General features: G+C 36.7%; 1 protein-coding gene across 2 annotated transcripts in view; it reads right to left on the bottom strand.

Annotated features, from left to right (window-relative positions):
• GRK4 (G protein-coupled receptor kinase 4) overlaps positions 1–20391 on the bottom strand; it is a 33842-nt gene extending 13451 nt beyond the window's left edge. For both annotated transcript variants that reach the window (XM_009643205.2, XM_035898659.1), the window contains exons 1-9: positions 20346–20391; positions 16153–16239; positions 15381–15493; positions 10848–10925; positions 9571–9671; positions 8154–8246; positions 6741–6804; positions 5839–5979; positions 3323–3513 (exon numbers count right to left, since the gene is read on the bottom strand). In XM_009643205.2, the coding sequence (XP_009641500.1) occupies positions 3323–3513; positions 5839–5979; positions 6741–6804; positions 8154–8246; positions 9571–9671; positions 10848–10925; positions 15381–15493; positions 16153–16204 (833 nt within the window). In that variant the 5' untranslated portion in view covers positions 16205–16239; positions 20346–20391. The remainder of the gene's footprint in view (positions 1–3322; positions 3514–5838; positions 5980–6740; positions 6805–8153; positions 8247–9570; positions 9672–10847; positions 10926–15380; positions 15494–16152; positions 16240–20345) is intronic.
• Between the last annotated feature and the right edge of the window lie 5934 nt (positions 20392–26325).

Raw genomic sequence — 26325 nt, 5'->3', positions numbered from 1 at the left:
GAAAATTTCTGGATAAAAATCCTTCAGGGGATTGCACTGTAAACATATCTACTCTGAGCATAGGCACGAGGCAGGCAAGGAGCTACTTGGTCTATCCACTACAGCCTCAACAGCCTGATTTTTGACCTTTCAGGCACATTTAGTGGTGCTATGGGCACTTACATGAGTTTGTGAGGAAAATCAAGGTATCCAAGCAGCTTATCTGATAAAAACCACACCACTCTTCAGGAGTCAGGTAACTGCTGCAGGACAACTCCAGCAGTTAAGTCCCTTTTGGAAAGCAGGCACTTGTTCCCCACTCTGTCTTATGCAAATCCTGACTTTGCTCTAAATATTACCAGACTTTTTATGCAGCACATGGATGAACAGCTCCACTGCTGCCTCTTCCTGTCTGTTTGCTTGTTTTTCTAACATCAGCAACATCTGGCAGCAAGTTACAGATAGTTTCACAAGCTCCTGTTGAACAAGCAAGCTGGTTCAATTGCTGTCACAGGGCAGTGCGAGGCCCTCCTTCCAGCTCTTTTAATCCAGTGGGAACTCCACTAACAAGATGGCACAACTGATTCCAAGGTCCTGCAGACAGCACCAATGCCACTGCTTGAAATTCAGTAATAACTGGTATAAAGACACATGAAACATGCAATAAAACTTGGTGCTAATGGAGAGGAAAGTGAGGCCTACATTTTCCATATTATGAGGCATTTTGCTACTGATGGCGACATATCCCAAGTATAATAAATATATAATAAATTTTAACATGCCTGACATTAAAACTGCTATTCTAGAACTAAACAAACTGACAAGATGAACTGATTTTACTGATATCTGCTGATACCCATCTGAACTGTGGATTTCTGTTTTCAGAAGTTCTGAATTTCCCTTCCACTGCCTCTGCAGTACACTTTACTCCGAATATACGGATGGATAGCCACAAAAGCACATTCTCAAGAAAATATATTATAACAGTATAGAATCAAATATGTTACACAATTAAAGTCTGCTTTAACAGTTTAAACTTTATGTCTAAAAAGAGAGTTTAAAACTCTTCCTTTAAGGCTGGAAAACAAATGCAGTAATAGATCTTGACATATGGCAACAAGAAAAAGAATCAGCTCCAATGTCAGAAATCCAGTGGTCCCACCAGTATTAAATGCTTTCAAAATGACAGCAAAACAAGAAAAACATTTCTCCTGTATTTCCTTGCCCTGGAGAATGAAAAATATTAGTTAACATAATTCAGAAAAAGAAATCATTGAATCAATGAAAATGTGCTTCCCCCCACAACAGCATTAAGACTGGAGGTTGCCAGTGTGACTTCTTTGGTGAGAATAAAATAATTATGGCAAATTTTCCCAAGCTTTCTGTTTCACTAATCATACAGAATCACCGTATTGCTGCTTAAATGCATTTCCATTAAGATGCCTGATAGAGAATTTTGATTGTGTAACATATCACGGTAATTGGTGACATTCTGAAGACTTCCGTGACCACCCATTTTGGCTTCTTGATTTTAAAACTCTAAAATCTACAGCTACGCTCCTAAGTCCATGATACAAAAAAGAAATACATATGGGAAAACCAAATCGAGACCATCAGGAAAAAACTCTACCATTAGCAAAAGAGAAGAAACAAGACTTTGTTTCACAAAAAGTTGATCATTTGATACTAAGAAGTTCAGGGCTGGAAGTGATTCTACAGAGAGCACAAAATTACCCAAACATTTCCTAGTTTTAGTACTCAAGTGTAGTTGAGCTAACGTGGTATAATTAGAGGCTCTTTTCATCTGTTTACATACTGGGCAGGAACTCCCTTACTACGTTCTATACTGAACTGTTTAAATAATGCCTTCAGGTATAATGATTACATTTAAGCCCTTCTTTTTCCTCCGGGCATACAGATTACTCAGTTACTAACACATGTATAGGTACCTGTCTCTTGGTCCTTCATTTTGTTACAAACAGAGGACTAAAAATAATTCCCATTCTTTTAATTAAGAGGCAATTTAACTCAGAGTTGATTGTGAAACTACTTTTTTCTTTGCTCACAAATATAAGACCATGCAAATTCTTAATAATTGGAAACTGATTACGTAATAGCACAAAACAGGGCAGAGATCTAGACACCAAGACTGCTCCAGAAGAAACCACGACCGCTCCCAAGATCTGGAATTACAAAGAACACTAGGATTTGACACCTGTGTTTGAAGGTCTTCTTGTAGGCAAACAGCAAATAAGTTGGGCTTAAACACAAGGGCTGTGAGGTTTGTTGGTTCTGTTTTATTTGGGGTTTTTTTGTTGTTGTTTTGTATTTTAAACAATGAGTTTTATTTTCACTTGGGCAATGTGAAATGACCTACTTGTAGCTGATCAATATGATGAGAATGATGAGCAAAACCATTCAACCTTCTACATGCATGCCAAAACACACTGTGTAACATTGCAAGATTGCCAAATTATTTAGGGAACCACATACAACAACCAGCATCAGCCTGATTTATTCTGTGGTTCCGCCACTTTCTGCTGTGTGTATGGTAGTCTTCTGTATTGGGGAGGGAAAAGACTAAGACTCATTATATTAAAGTTATGCAGGATTATATTTTACATCTTTGAAATCAAGTGGTACTTGGTGTTACACACCAGAAAGATAAAAAAAGCATTCTTGGTCCACCACTAGGTTTGTTTCGCTTGTTCTGTAATATTAATGCATACCAGGGGTTAAATGATGCATGTACAGCGACAGAAAAGAGAAGTACGATCATACAGTCTCAAATACAATGCATGAGGCTTCTGACAGTTTCATTAATTCAAAAGCAATAAGGTGTTTATTGGAGGAACTAAAATAAAACCAAAAGAGGACAATCCAGATTATAACTGGCTTTTTACCCTCTTGTAACCTTTTTAACCTCTCGTAACAAGCAATGCAGCAAGGGACTTCTATCGCTTTCTATGAACTTCTACTTCAGAGTGGGTGGGAATACAATCCCATGTTCCTAAAGCTTACTTATTTATTGGAATTTTTTGCTTTGTAAATCACAATTTACTATAATTTTACAAACCAACCTTGCATCAATGTTATAGTGGTTTAGAATACAAGTATCTACAGAATAAGAGTATCTAGACCTAAATTAACAATAAGAAGACAAAAGACAAATAAGATCAGTAATTCTGAAGGATGTGCCATGAAAAGGCCAACTAAACAATTTTTTTGCTTCTTTTACTATGAAATTGAAGTATACACTTGTTTTGGTAGAAAACAATTAATACATTCAATGCTGAACAGACGTGGAAAATTCAAGGTACGAGTAACTGTCGATGACACTTACCTGTAAACAATTCTCTCCTTCTGCAAATCCTCCAGACCACAACACAGTTCTGCAGCATAGAAAATAGCCCTTTCTTCATCAAAGCCAGGATTTCCCATATTATATATGTGAAACTTCAAATCCCCTCCATTCATTATGGTTAATACTAAACACAGGGCATCTTTCGTCTCATATGTATAGGATAAACTAACCTAAAAATGGGGCAGGGGGAGAAGACAACCATTATTCATTTATAAACCCCAAAACAATTCACAGCTCCTTTTTTCCAATACAAGCAACACCTGAATAATTTTTTTAAAAACAAAGAAGAGCAAAACAGCTGAGCAGAGAATTGCTCCTGTCCAGTACTTGAAGACACAAAGGAATTCAGACTAATTTGCATGTATACACAAACCCTACCTCACTATACAAGAGTTTAGTGACATATCTCTTTAGATACCATAGACCTCCATGCAGCCAATAGATTTATTGATGATGCCCCTCAGCTGCAAGTTATATTACTCTTTGTAAAGAGAACATGCACATATACCTTATTTATTAATACCTGAGGAATTATGCATTGTCAAACCATCTTCCTGAACTTCTACAAGACTGAACTTTGCCCTATGTTAGAAAAACTAAAAAAGTTATTTAAGATCAAACGTGTAGTTTCTATTCCTCCCCCCACCTACCCAAATAACTGCATGTTTCCCTGGCTTAGAACTTGCCAAGAGTAAAGACTTAGTATAGCTCTTCTTTCTTCTCACTGTATTTGGAATGAGGTGCTGATAGGGAAGGAAGAACACCATATTTTTTTTCGTCAGGTTTTAGGTAAATGTTTTTAAAGTGCATTTAAAGTTTGAAGGTAGTCTCATGAATATAAAGAAAAACGATTTCAAAACAATGTAATAGACTTAAAAATTTAACATACGTTGTTGAAGTTACAAACTCAGTTTCAATAGCAAAAGCTATGCTATGCTGATTAACTAACTTGTACTGAAAGCAATGGGATTTAAACATACCTAATGTAAGCTAAGTATAAGACAGGTAAAAATTAGTAGGATTTTTTTGGCTCAATAAATGTATTTTTAAATGCAGTACAAGTACATGAAGGCCTTAACTCAGTAATAAGTCCAAACTCTTCCTTCAGAAGCATAAATCCAATACTAAATAATAAAATGAAATAAATATACAAATCAGCTACTCAGGTCAAGGGTTCCTATTTGGTGATTTTAAACTGACCTGTCCAGCTCTTAATGACTTCACTTGTGACACAGGCAAGACAAACTATCTACCAACTTCCAACCCAGTGTTACTTTATATCCTAGGTCTAGATCTTCTCTGTTGCATCAAAAATGCTTTTTAATACATAAAGCTTATCAGAAAATACATACATACATATATATTTGTTTATGAATAACTTCTACCACCCTCTAACACAGGTACTTCAAAATCCTCTCTGAACAGCAATACAAGATTTATCAGTAAGTGGATTTAAAAACAAAGCAAAATGCATTTAAAATTAACATTTAAATGACAATACTTCAATGAAAAGATAAACATTACCTGGGGTAAAGTTTACCTGGTATAACTTTGATCAGTCTAAGTTATTTCACTGCTCAGTAATTAGAGCTACTAACAGACCATAATTTACGTGATAGTATCAGGTTAAAGTATTAAGACTTTCATTCTGTGGAACTTCTGTTAAAAAGTTACGTTAATTGTTTCACATCTAAGACACCTCTTTAAGCCTTAATAGACAGCAAAGCAATATAACTAACCTGAATTGATATACTAGTCAAATTTCATGTTTATCTTGAAATGTATAAGCTATAGAGTAATGAGTGCTCTGAAAATACCTAAGGATATAAAAACTCTACTATTAAAAGTCACAGAAGTGTAGGATATGCAACTTCTAATGGCAACTAAATGGCAAACTCTCATGAAGTCACCCCTTTGTAAGTGCATTTATGAATGACCTCCAAAAATGAAATTAGAAATCAGCATTAATTATAAGAAAATAGGTATATAGGAGGGAAGAAGGGGGTAAGAGAAGAAAACAGAGAGCAATGCACTGGAAGAAGAGACAGAGAAGAGAAACAGAGACAGAAAAACATAGGATGGAATAAAGTATATGGAATATCCTCTTTATTAAACATAGGCAAACACAGGCTGCAGCAGACATAGAATTTAAGTGATCATTCCAGTCTGAGTACTACAGAATAATCTATTTACCTTTAAACAGAGGACAAAGATTCAGTGCCATCAGCATGCTGAAACATAACCTAATGTTTTGGTTGTAAGTGAGAAATAAAGCAGGCAGACTAAAGCCAATTCAATATTGGATAAAAAAGCCTCCACACAGAACTACTCACAGTCACACACAAAATTATTATCTCAATCATTTATCTCAGCAGTCATGCATCCTCTAAATCAATTAAAAAATGTCTTGTGCTCACAAGATCCTGGAAGAGGCTGAAATGAAGGAAACAAAGCAAGACAAACTTCGGAGAATAAGATCAGAAGTAGATACTTACTACAAACCTACTATTCACTTTTTCTAGAATTCTCTTTTCGTTCAGAGCCATTGATTCTCCTTTTCTCTTCTTTATTCTCTTTTTTTCTAGCTTTTTACAAGCATACATTTTTCCTGTTGCCCGTACTTGACAGGCACACACCTAAAAAAGAAGGAGCGTGTGTCAGAGATGCTACAGGATTTTTAGGAAATTTTGTAAAGATGATAAAATTTGATTTTCTTTTTTCACATTCCTGAATGCTCTCAGAAAGTGAAGGTCTGTAACCATCAATACAGAGCTTTCACACATTAAACAACTTTGAAGGGTCGCAAAAGCTGTAACAGAAGTAGGAAAAGTGATTATACAGGAGCAATTGATTTTTGTTAGGGTCGAATAGTTCAGTAAAACTGTGGATCTTGTGTTGGTGAAACACCTGACTGTGGTAACATTATGTCTAGGCAAGCTGGACAGAGGACAAACATCCATGCCATAATCAAGCAGGAGAAAGATAATGGTAATTTAGCAACGCTCCTTCCCCTTCAATATATGGCTCTGGTTAAAGCATGCAGGGGGGAAAACCCCAATGAATTATAAACAGAATTAATAAACTCTATAGCTTTTCCTATCAGGTTCATGAATATTCTACATAAATATTAAGTAGAAACTACATTCTCATTGCCAAATGAAATTTCTAAACAGAAGCAACTGTTGTTAGTCAGTGGAAGTTTTCTCCAACTTTGTGCATGACATACAATATTGAAACTAATATATTAAAAGAAAACAGTTTGGATTGACGACAGTTTGCCAGGTGATGTGTCAAATGTAGATTGTCAGAGTCTAAGAGTTAAAAAACTGCCTCTCCTCTGTATTAACTTTTTTTTTTTCTTAAGGATTGCCTCACAGAAAGATACTTCTGTACTCACCTCTCCAAATCCACCTTTGCCTAGTACTCGGTAATGCCTAAATGTGTGTTTGGTTACTGGTTGCCTGATAAACAGAAAGAAACAATTACTGCAACAGGAATTACAAGAGTTAGTAATCCCCTCCCCACCCGGAGGTCTGTCTTCATTTTATCCTTCCTGTTCTATGACAATTTATTGAACAAAAGTTGCCTTGACCTCATGAAGACAGTATTATAATAAGCTGAATTTCAAATGAAAGGGGTGCTCTGATTAGAAACATTGGCTCCCTCATGTGGTCATCAGACATTCACAATAGCAGGAAGAAAAGCTGATCAATTAGGCCCTGCGCTGTTTATGGTTAGAGCCTTATCTGTTCTCATACGGTCAAGCTGTCTCCCTTAGCTGCAGTATGCTGACATGTAGGCTGCATTTCAATGAGATCATGCTTACAATACAGCATTTAGAAGGTAAACCATTTCTGATTTTGCTTTACTGTTTGGCTTTTTCAAAAAAGACAGAGCTGTGGTATGCAACAGCAGTTCAAGAGCCGAATTAAAGTACTGATGTAGTGGAAGAGGAACAGATAACTGTCGGCAGTAAAGGTGTCAGCCATTCTATGCTAAAACACCCCTAAGCATGTATCAGATCAGGGCTATTTCATGGTGGTGAGCTGGGTTTTATTATTTGTTGATGCAGGCTTGTTCTTGGGACAACAAATGGAGATTCACTTGGTAGAGAATTTGGTTTAATTGTTTGAGTAACTTCCCTAGTTCTCTTCCTGGCTTTTGCTACTAATTCAGTCAAAGACACCGGATAATTGGAATTTACCATAAAATTAATGACCAAGCACCTTAATGTTTGAATATGTCATCATGATACCCAGCAGTGCCGAATTAGAATCAATTTGTACCAATTTCAGCCTTCTGAAAAAGTTTGGACACTCATTTAGTATTGATTTAAAAGCCCAAACTAGATTCTGATATATACAGATCTTGATGTTTCTTAATTACCAGATCTGTGTCTGTACCACGCTGAAAAACTGATTAGTTACCCAATCACCCGGTGGGTTATAAAACTAGATTAATCTGCTTATTAACCACTAATTAGACCAAGTTTGAAACTAAAGGATGATAGCATTTCCAAGAAAGATTGGTTTCCCACTGCATACTTGACAGCCAAACATATATCCATATGATAATAAATTCGCATTTACCCAATACAAATTTACCACTTAAAGACTCCTAGGCAGATACTTCCGTTGGAGTATTGGCTCTCTCCCTGTCCCATCAACATCATCCTCTACATCTTGTCTTTCAGATCATAATTTCTTAGGCAGTGTCATTCATTAGGACTCTATAATATTTCTAGCATAATAAGCAGAACTGCACACAAAGCAAAGTAAAATTACAATGCAAACTTTATTAATAAACTCACTTTTCCAGCCATTTCCACTGTAAAAAACGGGAAAAATACACACTTTCTTGGTAAGCTTCAAAAGGTCTTCTGCTTAGGTATTCATGGACAATTCTATCAAAAGGATAATAAAATAAATTTTACACTGAAAAAACGGATGAAGCAGGAGCTACTATCAATCTGTTAAAATACACTTAAACATATCAATGAAGCTGTAGGCAGAAAAACATTGTGATTGTGCTCTACAATGGTTTTAACCTAGATGTCTTACAAAGTGAGTGCCTGTCACAGAAAACTGGTCCTGTCAAAATACTAGTGAATGCCAAACTACTGTTACTTATAGTCACTAGAAAGTTTGACCTCTGCATTCTCATTAAGTGTCTTCAAGCCCGCCTAAATGTCAGTATCTCAGTAGCTATGCAATGCATGTATGACCCCACAAATATGACCTCTGAAAGATATTTACAGAAAAGTATCTATCGTTTGGAGACTGGTAAGTAAAATCTTATTCTACGATATGAAATTGAAATACTAAATGCCATATCCAAACCTGAACACTGTGTACCTTGTCATTCCCCTTAAATTAAATACACCAAGGGGGGTGGGGGGAAGGAAAACAAGGCATTCAAACTGTATTCAGATATTTATTGGACAGATCGTCCATTTGAGACATGTTTTACTAGGTGTTCTCACACATCCCTTTTGATCTTATAATCTCAAGTTGTTATAAAGTATGCTTAATTTGTTGCCAGGGAGATGACCCAAGCAGTGACAAAACGTGTTGTAATCCTTCAGACATGATCAAGCATGCCTTGAAGAACCAGTAATATTAGAAACATGAAGGCTTCAGAAAGACATGCAACGCTGGTAAACATGTACCGTCCCTCCAAGAAAAGCCCTCCCTGCTGCTGCTGTGTGAAATATCACTTCATGACTTCAGAACAAAACCAAGTTGTATTTGTTTGTGTTAACTATCGCAATCAACCCTCTAATCAACCATCACAACAGAATATAACTGTTGGCCTCAATTCAATCCATTTTCAAGAACCATAAACTGTAACATTTTTCAGAAACCTGTCAAGCTCCAGTTTGTAACTTCATATTTTTCTAAGTATCTTCATCATGGAAGAGAAGTCATTTAAAAGGTAAGAATATAATAAAGAGGAATACTATTCTAACTTAAAGAGTACTTGCTAGCAGATAATAGTGTGACTTTATGCAAGAATAGCATTAAAGAAAAAGCTCTGCAAAAGTCAAACATCTACATCACCTCTGAAGGAAACCTAGTCTTTTAATAAATCTGTTCCAAATTTCTTACCTACACTTCTTTCAGAGACCAAATACTCCTGGGTGTAATAACTTCACTGTTCATTTATTTCAGAAACACACTAATTTATCTTGTGATACTCAAACTTAGCACTATGCATTTTTAACTTACCTAGTACAGTCAATAAAAAGGTCCTTAGAAGGGTTCTTTTCCAGTCTTGCTTTACATTCATTTACTGTTTCCTGAGGTATTTCTGGCAAGTGTGCTGCAGACTTTACATAATTTAGAAAAAAAAAGGGGGTGGGGGGAACAATGAAAGCAATTTTGTAAATCAATAGAACAAGTTCTGTATTCAAAGTGAAATGAAATCTGCTAGTACAGGAAAAGGAAAAGAATGGTTTGGCTAAAGAGAAAAGCAAGAAAGTCATATTCAGGCAAAATTTTTGTTTGTTCCCTATTACAGAAAAATGCATTGAAAGCTATTACAGTTATTTACTGTTTCACTATCTGGGGAAACAAAACTGGCAATAAATCAAATTGCTTTTTCTTTCAATAAGTCTACCACCACAAAATCAAGTTATCTATTTGATTGGGCAGGATGGAAGGAAGGGGAAAGACACGTACACACAATTTAGAAACTATTTCAAACCAGCCCAAAGAAATCTGGGGTTTTTTTGCAAAAACTGTGTGAGACTGATGGCAGTCCCAAAGAAATTTTCAGAAGATATGTGGCAAACTTGGAGTCTATATGCTTTTAAGGTATCTGCGAGACCTTCAACTGGAGTAAAGCCTTCTCAAGATGACTGAAGCAAGAGAAGCAGAAAGAGCATCTATTCATAAAAAGCAAACGTCTAATTATATATCCACAGAAAAGCTTCTACTGGAAGATAGAAGACTCTTAACAGACTTAAAAATCAATCCATGAGATCTAATATATGCAAAAGATCAGCTATTAATGATCTCCATGCAAAATACAGAGAAACAGAATGATCCAGGACAAAACAAAACAGCATTTCATGTTGTGAAAACCTGCAGCAATTCTGAAAATTTACAGCAAACCAACCAAGGCCACACAGGAGTGTGAAAGAAGCCTGAGAATTTCAAGAATCCTTTATTCTCGTGTCTTCAGAACTCTGAGTTAATTTGTTAATAAGTTTTCTTTAGATGCTAGATGAGCTTGTTGAAAAATTTATTTGAGACCAGTATTTTAATTAGAAAACATAGGAGAATAAATCATAATGGTAGTGGTCTTAAAAGCAGAGATCAGTCAAGGTTTCTGCTCGAGTTGATAAGAGTTTCGCAATTTTAGAAGGCAGTATAGATATCAGAAAGACAAAAATGGGACTGAGTTTGAAAGTCAATTTACTAAAAACAATGCAACCACTTAATTCTCTATTTACCTGACACCAAAACACTTCAGACAATATTTTGCAATATAATATATTTACCCCATTAGTGAAGTACGTCTCTAAAACTTTCAGGCCACAGTCTATACGCTTTTCATCTGAAGATACCTCATATTCTGCCTAGGGGAATGGAATTGAAAATTAAATTATGCTCAGAGCTTTTTGGCACTACGGCCTTTTACATGATGCTAGGTAAATTTTATCATGAATAACACAATGATCATAATATGAAAGGAACTGAAGGCTCTCATCGTTTAAAATCTATTTAAAGATTTTTAGGCTACATGGTGAAACACGTAGGAAGAACAGTCTTAAGAAAAACACACACATGGAATCTAACTTTTGGAAAACATACAAAACCTAACAATTAGTCTAAATGCAATTACAGAAACTGCATCCTAGAGGTTAAATTAGATCATTACAATGAAATAGTATTTACATAGTATTGGAGGACAGAATGATCCAGGTGGGGAATAATTAAATAAGAGTACACTAATCAGCTTTTTCTTTACTGTATTATTTTTCTTCCCTTCATGTATTTTTCTATACTACAGTCTTGGGTAAAACCAGGATAAAACTACTACTTTCTACACGGTCATGTTAACTGGAAATAAGTGAGACCTAAACTAAACCCTACTTCATTCTTTGAGAAAATAAAACTGAGTAGATACAAAATTTTGTGAAGTTTTTGACTTAGTAATACATGGTACTGTGATGTAGAAAAAGACCATTGTGCAATACAGTGCGTTTTGCAGATAAACAACTGGCAGCTTAACAGAGCTCCAGAGGCAGCTACTTTTGGAACAAAAAACCCCCAAACCACCAAACAGATACTGGTATTGAAAAACTCCAAGGACTACTTACTAATAATAATTTTAAGGAATAATCTAGAAGCAAGCATCAGAAGTTACTACACTTAAAGATAACACAGAATCTGGAGAAAGATGAATTAGAAAAGAGCAATCTCAAACAGCAACCTGCATTAGCTTCGTAAGCTCGGCCAACTCAATCAAAGCTTATTTCATATCTCAGAATGCAAATGCATGCACCTAGGAACAAAGAATATATGGCAGACCTCCAGAATGGAGGACTGTATCATACAAAACAGTTTGGCATATTGGGACAACAATCATTAAGAACCTCATAGGAAGTTTCAATTGATTGACCTAATCAGAAGAGAAATTGTGTACCTTCATAAAGAAAACTAGAACACTCAAAAATGACAGTTCAAGAACCAAACACACATGTACAATATTGGAAATAACAGAATCATTGAACTCCAATTCTGCAATCTAACTCACACTGACTCACTACTAAGTCATCAACATCATCTTCTGCTGAGACTTGATGGTATGAACCATTTCAGCACAGTACTCAAATCCATAAACAATTGCAAGCCATTGTTTTTCCTACTTTAATTCCACAACAATCAGTCTAATGGTAAGGAATTCTTCTGCAACTACCAAACAGCCTGAGCAGGTCAGAAAATTTAATCAACCACAGCAGTGCATTTACCACCTTTAACATTTTCAGTTATGCCAAAGTAGTCACTAATTTAATACAAACAGTTAGGCATACTGTTTTAAGCAGATACTGTAATTTAAAAGGAAGTTTAAGAGACAGTCTTGACAACTAATTTCTGTTACTCACAGAGCTTAAGAGGGAAGTTTGAGCTGTCACCAATTCTTTTTCATACTTGAGTAACCTCGTCCCCAGCTAGTGAAATGAGTCACTAGATGATTGGATAACTAATTCCTCACTTTAATTTCTGCCACTTTTATTCAATTATTTCACAACTTTTCTTTCTATAAAGCCAAGCTGACTCTGGACTTTAAGGTCACACCTTCTCAAGAGTTAAAGTGTGCCAGTCTTAGTACTCAGAACAGGTAGACAACATAGCACTGTACTACCTTGATTTTGCCATTTTGACCTCCTGAAATATCATGCTGATGAAATCACATCACTTCATATAAGAGAGTCAGAAAACTCTTTTAATTAAGATGCAAGGCTCTTAAGATGGTGGCATTTTATGCCAGAATGTTTATTTTCAGAAAGATTAAGTCCAAAATGTATTTAAAATTAAAAAACTTTAAAAACTGGCAAAACACCAGGTAAAAATCCCACAACCTTAGCCTTTTGCTTCACATTACTGCTTTACAAAACCAAAAAAAAACCCCTCAACACCACCTCACCCCACAAAAAAAGCTTGAACAAGCTTCCTGAAGTCCAGCCCAGAAAAGAGAATCAGGATAACTCAGGAATTATCTGCAAGAGATTATCTGACTCTCTTGGTCAAGACAGCATGCTAGCTTTCAGATCATGAGAGTCACCAATTAGAGATTATCTTAGCTTTTAAGAGACTTCAGTGATTCCCAAGCATACTTCTGGAAGTTAAAATTTTAAAAAAAAAAAAGAAAAGAGAGAATTGTGAAATTATCCCTTACATCTCAACTATGACAGTCTTTGTTAATTCACAAAACTGTTGCAATTCACATAACTTTATAGGTTGTATATTTCAAAACAATTCAAAATTTTCAGTTATTGTAAAACACAGTTACTTCTTAGAGAGAATTTTACCTGAAAAATTACATCTGTAGAGGACACACCTGCCTTATGGTCATGCCTAAGATTTTTATCTCCTTTCTGCTGCCTAAGACTCTGCTTCTCCTTATCTAAGCTTTTAAGGATTAAAAATGTGTACAGAAATTGTAACCATTAAGGGTAGATCCACAGTTGCCAGTGGTCTCCCCATTGTGTGATGCTCATTAAAGGCTCTGGTTTACATTCGCTTCAGGATATTTATCCCCACTGTTCTGGATTTCCATTCAACCCATTCTATGTCTCCAACTGTCAAGTTGGTCTCTGGAATTTAGTGCTAGAAGAGCTCCTAAGAGTCACAAAAGTATGATGAAACACACCCAGGAAGTAAGCCTAATTGCACAAAGATTCATTGATAAATATAAAGCAATTCTTCTTATTTGACACTAAAGTTCCTTTTTAGCTGATCAAGTGCCTCGGTTTATATTCCTGTAGGGGGAAGAAAGATACGGTGAAGTGAGGAGCACAGCCATAATCCCATGTACTTCCTTACACCCTGCACCTCTCAGAGCCATCTTGCATTCTGAGACTGTATTTTGGGATGCATGTAAGCAGCAGCATAATTTGACCACCTTCTTTGGTCATTTGTTCACTGAATATAAGAACAAAAGCAGGTGGGATAAGGAAAACTGTCCTTTGGCAGCAATCTCAGTTTAAGACTGTATCTTTCTTGAATTAACTATGAGGGTCAAAGAATAAAAAGCTCTGAGCTATTATACTCTCCTCTTAAGGACTGTCGTGTGCCTGCCTACTCTTCTCGTTACTTTCCCCCTCCCAGAGAGGGTTTTGTCTGAGGATTTTTTACAAAACATGGCTGTGGGCACACTTCCTTCCTCCCCTCATTCTTTAGTGTTAGATACCAAGATACAAATGTATCAAGACAAAACACTTCCCTTTCCCTTGGTCTCTAAAATTTGTTTTCTCTTGTTCCATAGATGGTTCCCTAAATTTCCACCTTTGTTGTTTTTTTTAAATTAGCACATTCTGCCTAGCCTAGGGCTTCCATGCAAGTTGCCACATTTTCAAGTCTATGTTTACAACATTTTCAAGTATGAGTATCACAATATTCATTGTACACACATCTTTTCAGGCTCAAGTAGTCAAGTAGCATGTCTATTTCTCTCATTTCCATCATGCTCATTTTTGTAGCCCTGACCCCACTGAGATGTCAGAAATTTCATAGTAAATCTTAAATATCTTCCTTTAAGTAACAGAGCCAGAGTTTTTTGACATTCATCAAAAGTTACAGCTTTAGAGTTGGCAAAGAGTAAATCTCGCTATATTTTCATCTATGCAGCGTTAGTGCACAGATGTATTTAGAGAAAATTAGTATTTTATAAAATTGTTGTGTGTTAACCCTGGTAGGCAGCTGAGCCCCACACAGCCACTCGTTCACTCTCCCCCTAGTGATAATCAGAAGGGTAGAAGTGAGAAAAATTGTGGGTTGAGATAAAGGCAGTTTACCAGATAAAGCAAAGCTGCACACACAAGCAAAGCAAAATAAGGAATTAATTTGCTTCTTCCTATCGGTAAGCAGAAGTTTAGCCATTTCCAGGAAAGCAGGGCTCCTTCATGCATAAATGCCATAATTCTAACTTCCCTCCCTTCCTCCTTCTTTCCCCCAGCTTTTATTCCTGAGCATGGTGTCACATGGCATGGGATATTCTCTGCTCAGTTGGGGTCAGCTGTCCTGGCAGTGTCCCCTCCCAACTTCTTGTGCACCCTTAGCCTGCTCACTGGTGGGGCAGCGTGAGAAACATAGAAGGCCTTGATGCTGTGTAATCACTCTTCAGCAATAACTAAAACATCCTTGTAATCAACACTGTTTTGGTCAAAAACCCAAAACATAGCACAGCATGAGCTACAATGAAGAAAATTATTCCACCAGCCAAAACCAATACAAAAATCAGATTTTTTACAAATAAAAATGTATAAGCTATTGCCTATTGATATCCATCTCCATTTCTCACTGCTTACCACTGCATCCAGAAATTCAATGCATCGTTTCAAATCTGGTCTGGAATCACAGAATTGTCTGAAGAGAAGTCTTCCTATTGGCTGTTTGTCACAAAGCTGGTTATAGTCTCTTTCTGAGAAAGAAATAATAAGTAAATACCTTTACTTCTTTTTATCTCTGTCATAGCATGGTCCTTACTCCCATTTCAGAATAGGTCAGAAAAACATCACAAAAATGTGAAGACTCTACATTAACATAATTAGCAAAGACATCAAAACCACACAATGATCACAAAGAACACTGGAACACTCACTTCCAGCCACATTTGTCTCTTACAGACCATCAAATTTATTAAAAACACATTGAATGATATGATTAAGTTTCATTTAGGGTGGGGGGGTGGAAAGCAACAATACTGTGAAACAGCAAATCCCAAAGAAAACAAGACTGGGAAGAAGAAATAAAAGTTAGTATCAGAAAAGGTTGAAAAATTATTAGAAGACATTAAGAAAAAAAGTGAAATATATTACCACATCATTCAAATTACAACATGATTCCTTCTTCTAATTCACAGCTTTGTAAATTTACCCTTTAGGAACAGTCTCCTTTAACAAACAAGGAGCTGTGATACAGCTTTTATCTTCTCATAAATTCTCCATCACATTAAAAGTCTAATAGCTTTTTTTGCTAATTAGCAGTCAGAAGCAAGACAGAAACATTTCAGTTAGCACCACCAAACTCTTACCCTTTCTTCTCAAAAAAATCAGACAGGCCATTCTACAGGACACCTACCGATTGAGCATCTAATACCTTCACAATGACTAACTGGTGGCAACTTCAGCATCTCTCTCCATTTCTTACTACGCCCACTCTGTTTGCCTAGAAGAAAAATATGAGTCATGTAAAACACAATACTATGTCAGAATAAAATTAAATGTAGCATTAACAGCATAAGATTAGGTCACTTCTGCACAGATCTGTCACACTGCTTTTCATGCCTAGAAAGAAATCCATCTACAAGAATATCCAAACCAATAACAAACTTGATATAGAAGAACTTTTATATGAAACACTAGCAAATGCAGAAAGTCTTTTGCAAGACAAATAGTTTGCATTTTGGCTGTGCATCAGAATATCTCTGCAGAGACAAAGCAAATATCTAGGTATTCTGAAAATTACAAACAAAACTGAAACATCAAAGACAGACTAAGAAAAAATTGAGAATTATCTCTCAAGCATGGTGAAGAATGGAAGACGTTAAAGCTTAGTAACAAAATACATAGAACAAAGCTCTTAAACGCATTTTTTGATAATCAAGTTGTACATCAATGTTCTCTTTCTTTTTTTAAGGAGAGTAGTAGTAATAAGAGTAGACCCACTAATGTGGGCGTTGCTCAAATACACACCATTTATTCTAGACTATAGGAGGGCACAGGATTATCAGGAAGAACTTAGCTATTGTAGAATTCACAGCTTTTCAATGTTTCATATTTCACAGCAAGAGTATTAAACTGATTTTAAAAAAATACTACAGTATTTTCCCCATTGTTTCTCAAAAAAATATCTGTGCTCCATTTTCTATGTTAAATTGGAATTTTAGCACGTTACTTTGATCTGAAGAAGCCAATTCCATTTACAGAGTATATGCATACTTATCAAAAAAGCAAAGAGAGAGATACAGGAACACATATATATAATTTAATTGAAAAACATTTCAGCAGAAAAGTAATTTTTGTGCTGTAAAATATTTTAAAAGAAGATTTTACTAAGTGATATGGCCAGATGCGTTTCCACATGGCAGAACAGTAACAAAACTGCACAGAAACTTTCTAACTGTACCAAAGCAGCACGTACCGTTAACCACAATAGGAGAGAAAGGAAGGGAGTTACCCTATGTAACCCGAATAGAAACCAAGCAGCAAACAGCACTCAACTCTTTCAGAATTAAATCGTTAGGGAGAAAGGAACTACCATCTTCAGAGTAATAAAATATATATTTTAAAAAAACCTCTCTTCACTCAAACATACAGCTTCTCGAACAGTTCCATGATTGCAGTCAGAGCAGTTCCAGCTTAGTGTACCTTAGCTCGTAACAAATTTACATGATCTTTGCTAACAGGAACACTGGTGTCTTACTGTGCTGCTGCAACAAAACATTCTCAACTCTAGTATCACCAGAAGAGTAAACAAATAAGGAATACAAACCCTTAAAAAGCTGGCTTGCAGAGACTCTTTAAACTGATACCTACTCTCTAAAAAACCTTCTGCACTTTATTTCCTAGTGTTTCTTTGTCAAGTCATTTGCCTTCCAAAATATTTTAGAACACAAGTATATTGAATCTACTTCCCCTCCTCATACTTCATGCAGTACCAGAACTAATCATGAAGCTGTAATTACCAGTATCATTAAAACGAACTCCCACTATTTTAACAAAATATTTTTGATGTTAAAAAGATGAATATATGCTTGAAAAAAGCAAACCACACAGAGCAGAGATGCATTTCTAACAGAAGGGAACATGAACAAAATCAAGGAATACTAACAGAGAAAGGCTGTACACATACATCAAATAGGAAACGACTGGGTATAGGTTACTATGTGATCATGAAAAAAAATGGACAGAAGCATCAACCTAATTTTTAACCATGCAACTGAAAAACAGGCTAAGCTGCAAGGTCCACAGAAGTTAAACTTCTGTTAGAAACTGCTCAGAAAGACTCATTTGTGCGTGACACAGTACAATCAGTATTGAGCAAGAATGATAAGCTGACCCAAAAGCATACTGCAGTACTGTTTGGAGACAGTAAAACTGAACTGTGATATACACCAAGTATATCATCTTCTGAAGCACAGTCAAAGGAAAAAAAAAACACACCAAAACAAACCCCAAACCATAAAAGAGGATCACTGGTGCATTATACTTCACGTCCAACACAAGAAAGTCTGCTGTATTTTGCCCAACATATTTGGCCAGTTATTTACGATGTGACCGTTGTGAACTTCACTTTACAGAAAAGAGACCACATGCTAGAATGCAATTGAATTCAACATCCTATAGAAGTCAATAAAGACTATGTATAATTTATTAATGATATGCAGGAATCGTATTAATCATGCTTAGGAGTATCAACTAAATCAACATGCTCTCTTTTTTCTCTGAAATTATTGTTCTTATATTTACAGCAAATGCACAGAAAGTCTGTATGTCCCAATAACATAAAGAGAATGCATGACCTACATCATTTACAGATAAATCAGCCACTTCTGGTAAAAGTTATGGGAGGAGGCCAATTTGTTTGTCATATTATTCCCTAACTGCAACATCCTTTTCCATTTCTGAGGCAGTTTAAAAGAAGTATCAAATCAAATTATAATAGTTGTGGTTTGTAAGTGTCTTAATATTGATTTCAGAGCTTCTATTCTGGATCTCATTCTAAGATACTTCAGATAAAATTCTTCTAGAAAGACCAACAGCTTACTTTCCAACACAGCAGCAACAAAGCCATTAGGTTAATCTGCTTTATGGTTGACCTATGTGGTTCAGATGAATTACCACTTTTGCCTCTTTCAGATGTAATTGCTGGCTAGAACAATGTCCAACTTGAAGCGACTCATCTTTTACAAAGAGAAGGGTGGATGCAGCAATACACCACTACAGTGAGGAAACACTGCAATTACATTTTCAGGTACATGAGAACCTTACCTTCTCCTCCTCCCCAAATTACTACTTAAGAGTTAGAATTTCAGTGTTTACCTCTTTAAATGTTTTCGCTTCTTAAAAAGATATGTACTAAATTCAGTTAGGTCATTGCGTTAGAATATGGTATGGAAGGGATGTTTGGCTGTTGTCATTTCTCAACTTTTTTTTTTTTTTAAACTTCAGAGAAACATTTGAAAAACTTATGTAAAGCAAGGTGGTTGGCTTATTCATCAGTAAAAACACAACTGGTTGCTAAAAAAGAAACTGCTATGGCAAAACAAAGCAATCTGGTGTAGGAACAGATTTAGACAAATAGGAATATTTTTCAAGTCATCAGAGGGACTTCCCACAGCCACAGTGATATTCCTCACAGACAGGATTTGTATCATGACTCTCATTTCACTGAGCTCAGTGTTCACTGAACATTATTAGTCAGTCTTCCTTGAGACAGAAAACTTGGATTCTGTCCTACGGAATGAAAATAGTGAGAAGCATCATGCTTTCTTTGGCTAATAAATGTACACAGCTTATATGTGGTAAGATTCAGTGGCTACTACACTGACACTGAGATTCTGCCATTGAGTTGTTCAGGGACCTCCATGCTTCAGCTTTCCTGCCTGTAAAGGGCAAGCAACGTTATCTCCGTGGTTGAGAAGCACACAGCTATGAAGCACTAGGGGTGCATGATTGCCACAACATCGTTCTTGCAAAACTGATTCCACAAACCAGATTGTCAGATACCAGCTGAGAAATTCATACTCGACCACACCCAGATAAGCTCTGAAAGCACAAAACTGCAACAAGAAGATGACCTACAGCATACCTTTAACTGTATAAATCAAACAATTGGTTCAATGAAAAATGCCAAAGAATTGATATAGAAGCTCCACATCATCTACACTAAGATGCATGACAATAATCCAGGCACATACACTGTCTTACAATACATCCTTCCCACGGCAGAGACAGTTGCAGGCAAGTTTCCTAACAGATTTTAAACACACATGAATTCAAATCTCCTACCTAGGGCCACGTTTTCCTTCAAACCACTCATGATAAGGGTTAAAAACTTTCACTGAAAAATCAAAACATTCCTGTTTAATTATGGCTTTATGCTACAAAGACATTTGTAAACACTGCCCACTAAATAACAAATATTGATGGTATGCCCTTACCCTGCAAGATCCACCTTCAAGAAACAAACCACTTCAGAATTGATACCTCAGGTCTTCAGTAACATTAAAGTACCACTAACTTCAGGCTAGGAGACAATTTCACACATACCATCACTTGAGGAAGGCTGTGATGCTTCCAATCTAGAGACAGCTCATACAGTACTGCTTTGTGGGGTCTCTGCAACCTTCTGCATTGCACAGGTCAGATATATTTTTTGACATCTCAGTTCCTTGAAAAACAAGCCTGGTGACAGCTTAACAACCAGGTTTAACAGGGTGGCACCTCTTTTATGTGGAAAAAGACTTTTTCCAGAAGTATGATCCACACAATCTGGCTGGCTCTCAGCAAGTTTACCGCAATCATCTAGCTGAAAATTCAGGTTTCAGCACAAGTTAGGCGCCTAATTCTTCAGCGTTATAAAGGGCAAGGCACTTCTGAACACAAACAGAAGCAAAAATGCAAGCAGTTCAGTAAATACACACATGAAAGATACCTATAGTTTACAGACTGTTATGGCATTTTTAAGATAATACTGCTCACACTCCTGAATTCAAGTGCCTAGAGTTGGACTTCAGAAAGGTACTTTGAGCCTGTTGCTCATCTGACTGTTGGAGCAGTAACACTGTAAGCAGTTAAAAACCCCAGGTATCTACGTGAACATTTGTGCAGCTTGTTATATGCACAATCATTTATTGTTCCCCCAGCTACAATCACTTGAACAACTGGTTCTTCACATCGGCTCTATATACAATTCCAGTAATCGTGCACATTTGAGAATGTTAGCGCATACACGCTGAACAGCTTCTGCACCTCTTCAGAAATTACATGAAAGTCTTATATCAACTTAAGTAAATGTAACTAACCCAAACCAGAATTTATTAATCTAATCTTGCAGTCAAACAATGTAACAGCTGTGTATACATTTCAGTAAGTCTATAACAACAACTTAATGAACAGGGTTTATTAGAAAAAAAAAAAACAACAGTAAGAAAACTCCAATTTTACAGATGACTCCTTAACAAACAAGGATTTTTTTACCATAATGGTACATCGTGACTGCAACAGATGGAAAAGAAGTAAAATTCCTTTAAGTAGATTGTGAAACCTCTAGCTATAATTGCCACATTTGAAATAAGCAAAGCAGCAGTGTGTATCAATAACTAGACCTCTCGTGTTTATTTAGTAAATGTAATTATTTAGATTCCAACATGCCCATGCATTCTTCTTACAGTTCATTAAATAAAGGACAAAAAGGCAGACATTGTGCATAATTCTGTACAAACACAGGAAGACATGCTTCCTGCCACAATGAGTTTACAGCAATTTAAAGCACAATGCAATAAGGGAGTGCAATAGAACATAGGAGGCAAATAAGGGAAGAACAGACAAAAATAACAGCAACTGCAAAACCTCACTGCAGTCTCACGTTAAAATTCAGCTGCTGGTGAATGGACTTTCTGGGTAGGAGTGTGCTTTGGTTTCCCACTTGTCCATAATCCTTAAATAAAGATTTTAGTTCAGTTCAATAGCCAAACTGCAGTGATCTGAGCAATCTCCTTGGAATTTTCTTCCTACTTACCAATACACACATCATAGGGTATCTGCCTATGTATCATCACCAACACCATTCTGAATTATCACCTTATACTGCAAGCAAAAGTAGGATATATTTCACTTGCAGATTTATTCCAGTTGTTTTTAAACCTAGACAGATAAAAGACACAATTTGAGTGGACTCCTTATTTTTTGTGAAGAGTGCTAAACTGATACAATTTCAATTCTGAAACAATTATCTTTCAGGATTTCCTAATGCCAAACTGCGATCACGTTCTGTTACTGTAAGGTCCCTGCTAACTCCATCCTTGGGCTGCACCTAACAATTATCAAATCTGCAGGAGCTTCCTGATCCATCTGAAGACTAGTTTTGGGGAAAAAAAAACAAACCCAAAACACCCAACAACACAAAAAAAAGCCACCACAACAACCCACACACCCTAGATTAGTTCATAGATCCAACTGGAAACTATCTTACCCATTCTGCAACCACAGGCTAAAACCAATACAAACCAAGCGCTTGGGGGAAAATTTGCTTGAGGCATGAGCTTAATTTAGCCTAAACCAATCATGGCATAGAGCATATTATATGCCTAACACCAGACCCAATTCTCATTCACAAACTGTGCCTGCCAGAACAGTCCAAATGAATTTTAAAGTGGATGCAAATGGACCAGGTATGTTTAAAATGCACTCTTGGCATGGATCCTCAATTGGAGTAAACTGCCATTGACTTCAAAGGAACTACAGATCTACCCTTTGGAAGTATTTTTGGAGACTTACTTTAGGCAATGAAAAAAGGGAAGGCTCCTAAGCAGTTTAAAACATACAGTGATTAATTTCTTTCCTTGAAAACATCACAGACTATGTGTGGGATGCTGAAGTGAATTTGGGGCTTACACATACTCAAAGGATTTATTGAGAGTGTTTGAAATAAGTATGAAAAACAGAAGATACAAATATAGAGAAAAGTATTGCTGTACATTATTCTTTTAAATATAAAAATCCCTGTATGTGAAAATCTGTGTAAGGAGATCATAAAATTGCAAGCTCTCACACCATCTCTCTCTCAGTTCATACCTCACTATACAGTTACCTGGTTTTCTACCTCAGTTGCTGCACTACAGTGCTCGTAAGAGAGACTTTGAGTTTCCTTTATAATCTCTTGCTTTTCTGAGTCACTTTGTGCCACCATAGGGTTTACCCTAAGAGGAAGTTTTCCATTTTTCTTTCTCACATACAGATTTCCCTCAAAAAGTAACGTCTGCACAAGAGGAAAGAGCTGGATTGGCACAGAAGGCCACTTATCCCAGGCAACTGGGACAGGGAATCCCAGAACATTTTGTGTGTGTTTTCACCTGGAGGCAAATCCCTCCACGGACAGGTTAGCTCTCAGCCTGAGCAACTGGAAAAGTGGACAAGGAAAGAAAAAACTCCCAATATAGCTCCTGACTCCTTAATCCTTCATCCATAAAGTACAGGGTACTTTGTGTTATCACAATATTTTCTAGCAGTAGGTGCATACAAGAGTCACATGTTATGAGCCATCACTAACACCCACACGTGCAAAGAACTGGCATTTGATTATTTACAAAGTCGCGTTAGAAGAAGGTAAGGAATCCTCATAGCTTTCCTTCTTCACATAAAGAAGTGTTGTAGTTGCTACAGAGATATTACAAGTCTTCCCGGGAAAGAGACAGGTTTCTATTAAAATAATCTGCTCTATGAAAAGGTTTGAAAAATCCTCATCGAGAATAGCATCATAAGACAAAATTTAAAGGTTTGGGACTAGTAAACTCTTATAAACCGATCCTATTATCATGCAAATTGAATTAGAAGATTCACACCTCCAGTGCAATAAGTTAACAGTAAGACTATTAGTGACAAGGTAAAAAGTACTTAGTCTAGAAATAGACAGCAATACCACTTGGGTTTTATTCTGTAGGAGAAGAAAGCAGCAGTAAAAAAGATGCATTTTGTCTATGCACACTAGTTAGCTCCTGGCTCTCTAATTAAATAGATCAAATTTACTTTCTACATATCAAATCAGATTTAAAGAGTAGACACACACCTAGCTGTTCAAGGTGTGCTAATTCTGGACATCTACAACTGTAAAACCCATGTGATGTTCACATCGTAACAATATTCACATCCAGAAGTATTAGAGTACCTACAATTAGAGGAAAATTATGAGTACAAATCTGGGATCATAATTTTAACTGTTAGGTCTGGTTTATGTGCTCAGGTATGATTTGTTTAGACTTGGTGTTATTTACCAGGCATTTCTGAATTCTCCTTAAGCCCCTACCATACCCTTTCACCCGATAAGGACAAGTACGCAACACCTTTAATTCAGTTTCTATATTTGCAAAATGAAGATGACGTATCTCTAGGGTTAAAAGACTTCGTAAGATGCTTTCAAAAGTACAATGTTTTTCTACTCTCATCTTCATCACAAAGGAATCTCAAGTTAGACTGAGACTGACCCATAATTAAGCTTACATTGATACCTTTCAACATGCCACTGAAAACTATAAAATAAGAGCACAGTAGTTTATATCTTATTTCTTTTGCTTTTACAACTGAAATATTTATGCAGGTCAACACCTTCTCTTACCCAATCTTTAACACTCTTGAGGAATTGGAAAAAGGATTACTGATATGGCTCAAGCCTATACATGAAAATAAGTTAAGCTGTTATTTTATACTAGCTTAGGATTTCATCTTCTTCCATGAGAAACAGTAATTCTGTGCTTTTTCATACTATCCCACCTCTCCATACACTACACAGTGAGATAACAGCAATGTGGGAAGGAAAAGGTCAATTGAAAGTCTGCTCTTCTGTCCCAGTTGTGAGGCCCTTTTAGCAAAGAATGTATTTTAGTAAAATATCTACCATACGTACTAAGTTTGCAAATTCCATTCCCTTGGAGCCTACTGGGCACATAAGAATAGAGTTGGGACAGGGATTTTATGGAATGGTCCTGACAGATGGAGTAAACCAGACATTCCCAGACCAGCCAGAGCATGCAACAGACAGAAAGTACTTTCATTTCAAGGAGCGTTTTGAAAAATGTGATGTAAAAAGTACCCCATGCACAGAGACTCCGACCTTGAAAAGGTAAAAGACCTTCTACCAATTATCAATGGAGTTCTAGAGTTTCAAAGCCGGAAATCACATTCTTGTGCATGCTTACACAAAAGAGTCCAGGCCAATTGAAGGTACAAAAGAGTAACAGCTTAATACCATTACTTTTATAAGTTTCACACCAGGTAGAACTGATCTTCTTCATATCAGATGCTGTCAGACTTTCATTTGGTTCATTAAAATATCTTGTTTGGTCAGTTCTACCACTATAATTTATTTTAAACATAGTGAAACCTTAACTAAAGAGGCAACCTGACATTAAGCAGCCACTTAAAAGCCTTTCCAGATTACCACTCCACTCTTTGTGGTGAGAGTTTGGGCACAGTAAAGTTTTGAGCCAGATTCCACTTTCCCTTCATTTCTCAGATCACTTCTATGCAAACTCCAAATTCAGGCAGCACCACCACAGACATGTTACCGTCAGTGAAACCAGCCAAAACATGTCCTCTAGTTTGAGGTGGTCTTTTCAGCTAAGGTTGGGAAATGGCCCAAAATTGTGATCACTGTTCTGGTTTTTAAACCCCACTTCAAAGTCAAAAAGCTGATTTTCCTCTCTTGCTGCTTAAGGCAAATTTAACTGGATACATACATGGCGTAAGTGCCAAACCCATTTAGAGTTGAAGGAACTTGCAAAACATACAGGGGCAGATTCTGTTGTTCTTACTCACTTTAAACAGCTCCAGCTAAACTAATGGGACTTCTCAACACAATTAAGAAAAGTAGGATCCAATCCAAAAAGAGTATGCACATTTCATAGTTGAAAAACATTCTCTGCGCCGAGTACAGTGGTAATCTGGAGAGGCTTTCAAGTGGCCATTTAATGGACAGTTATATACATGAAAAAGCAGTAGGACAATTTTATTTCAGGACTTTTTTTTTTTTAAGCAGCAACCATGTGTTAGACTAAATTTCATTATCTATCCAAAGTGTTTATTAGTTGGGGGAGGAATCTTCAAGTCAAGATGTTCTGGGGAATCAAACTGTAAGTACTAATCTGGTGGAAAATAGCACATTTTAGTATTAGGTTAATGCAAAATATTCAACTGCAAAAGACAGGTAGCGTCCACCAGCTATGTTTTTCACAGGCTGGAACCTCAGCAAAATAGAGTGCCAGGTTTTTCCAGGGAAGATTTATGTCACTTCATCCTCGATATCCATATGCATATATACGTATAAATAAACCGAGAACTACAGATTAACGATCTTCTTAAAACATCCGGTAAAAACACCATTTGAATAAAGAGCCCGACAGGGGAAGGAGGAAAGGAGTTTTTTTTCAGAAGCGAGCTACAAGCCAGTGACCCCAAATCCCTCCCGCGGGAGGAGCAGGGCAGGTGCCTCGGGGCACGGCCCGGGACTCGCCGCCCGCCCCGGAGCGGCGGGGAG

The sequence above is a fragment of the Egretta garzetta genome, unplaced genomic scaffold (assembly GCF_000687185.1).
Source record: "Egretta garzetta isolate BGI_Z169 unplaced genomic scaffold, ASM68718v1 scaffold107, whole genome shotgun sequence".
Taxonomy (NCBI): domain Eukaryota; kingdom Metazoa; phylum Chordata; class Aves; order Pelecaniformes; family Ardeidae; genus Egretta; species Egretta garzetta.
Note: the sequence above shows the minus strand (reverse complement) of the source record. Positions and strands in the feature narration are given on the sequence as shown.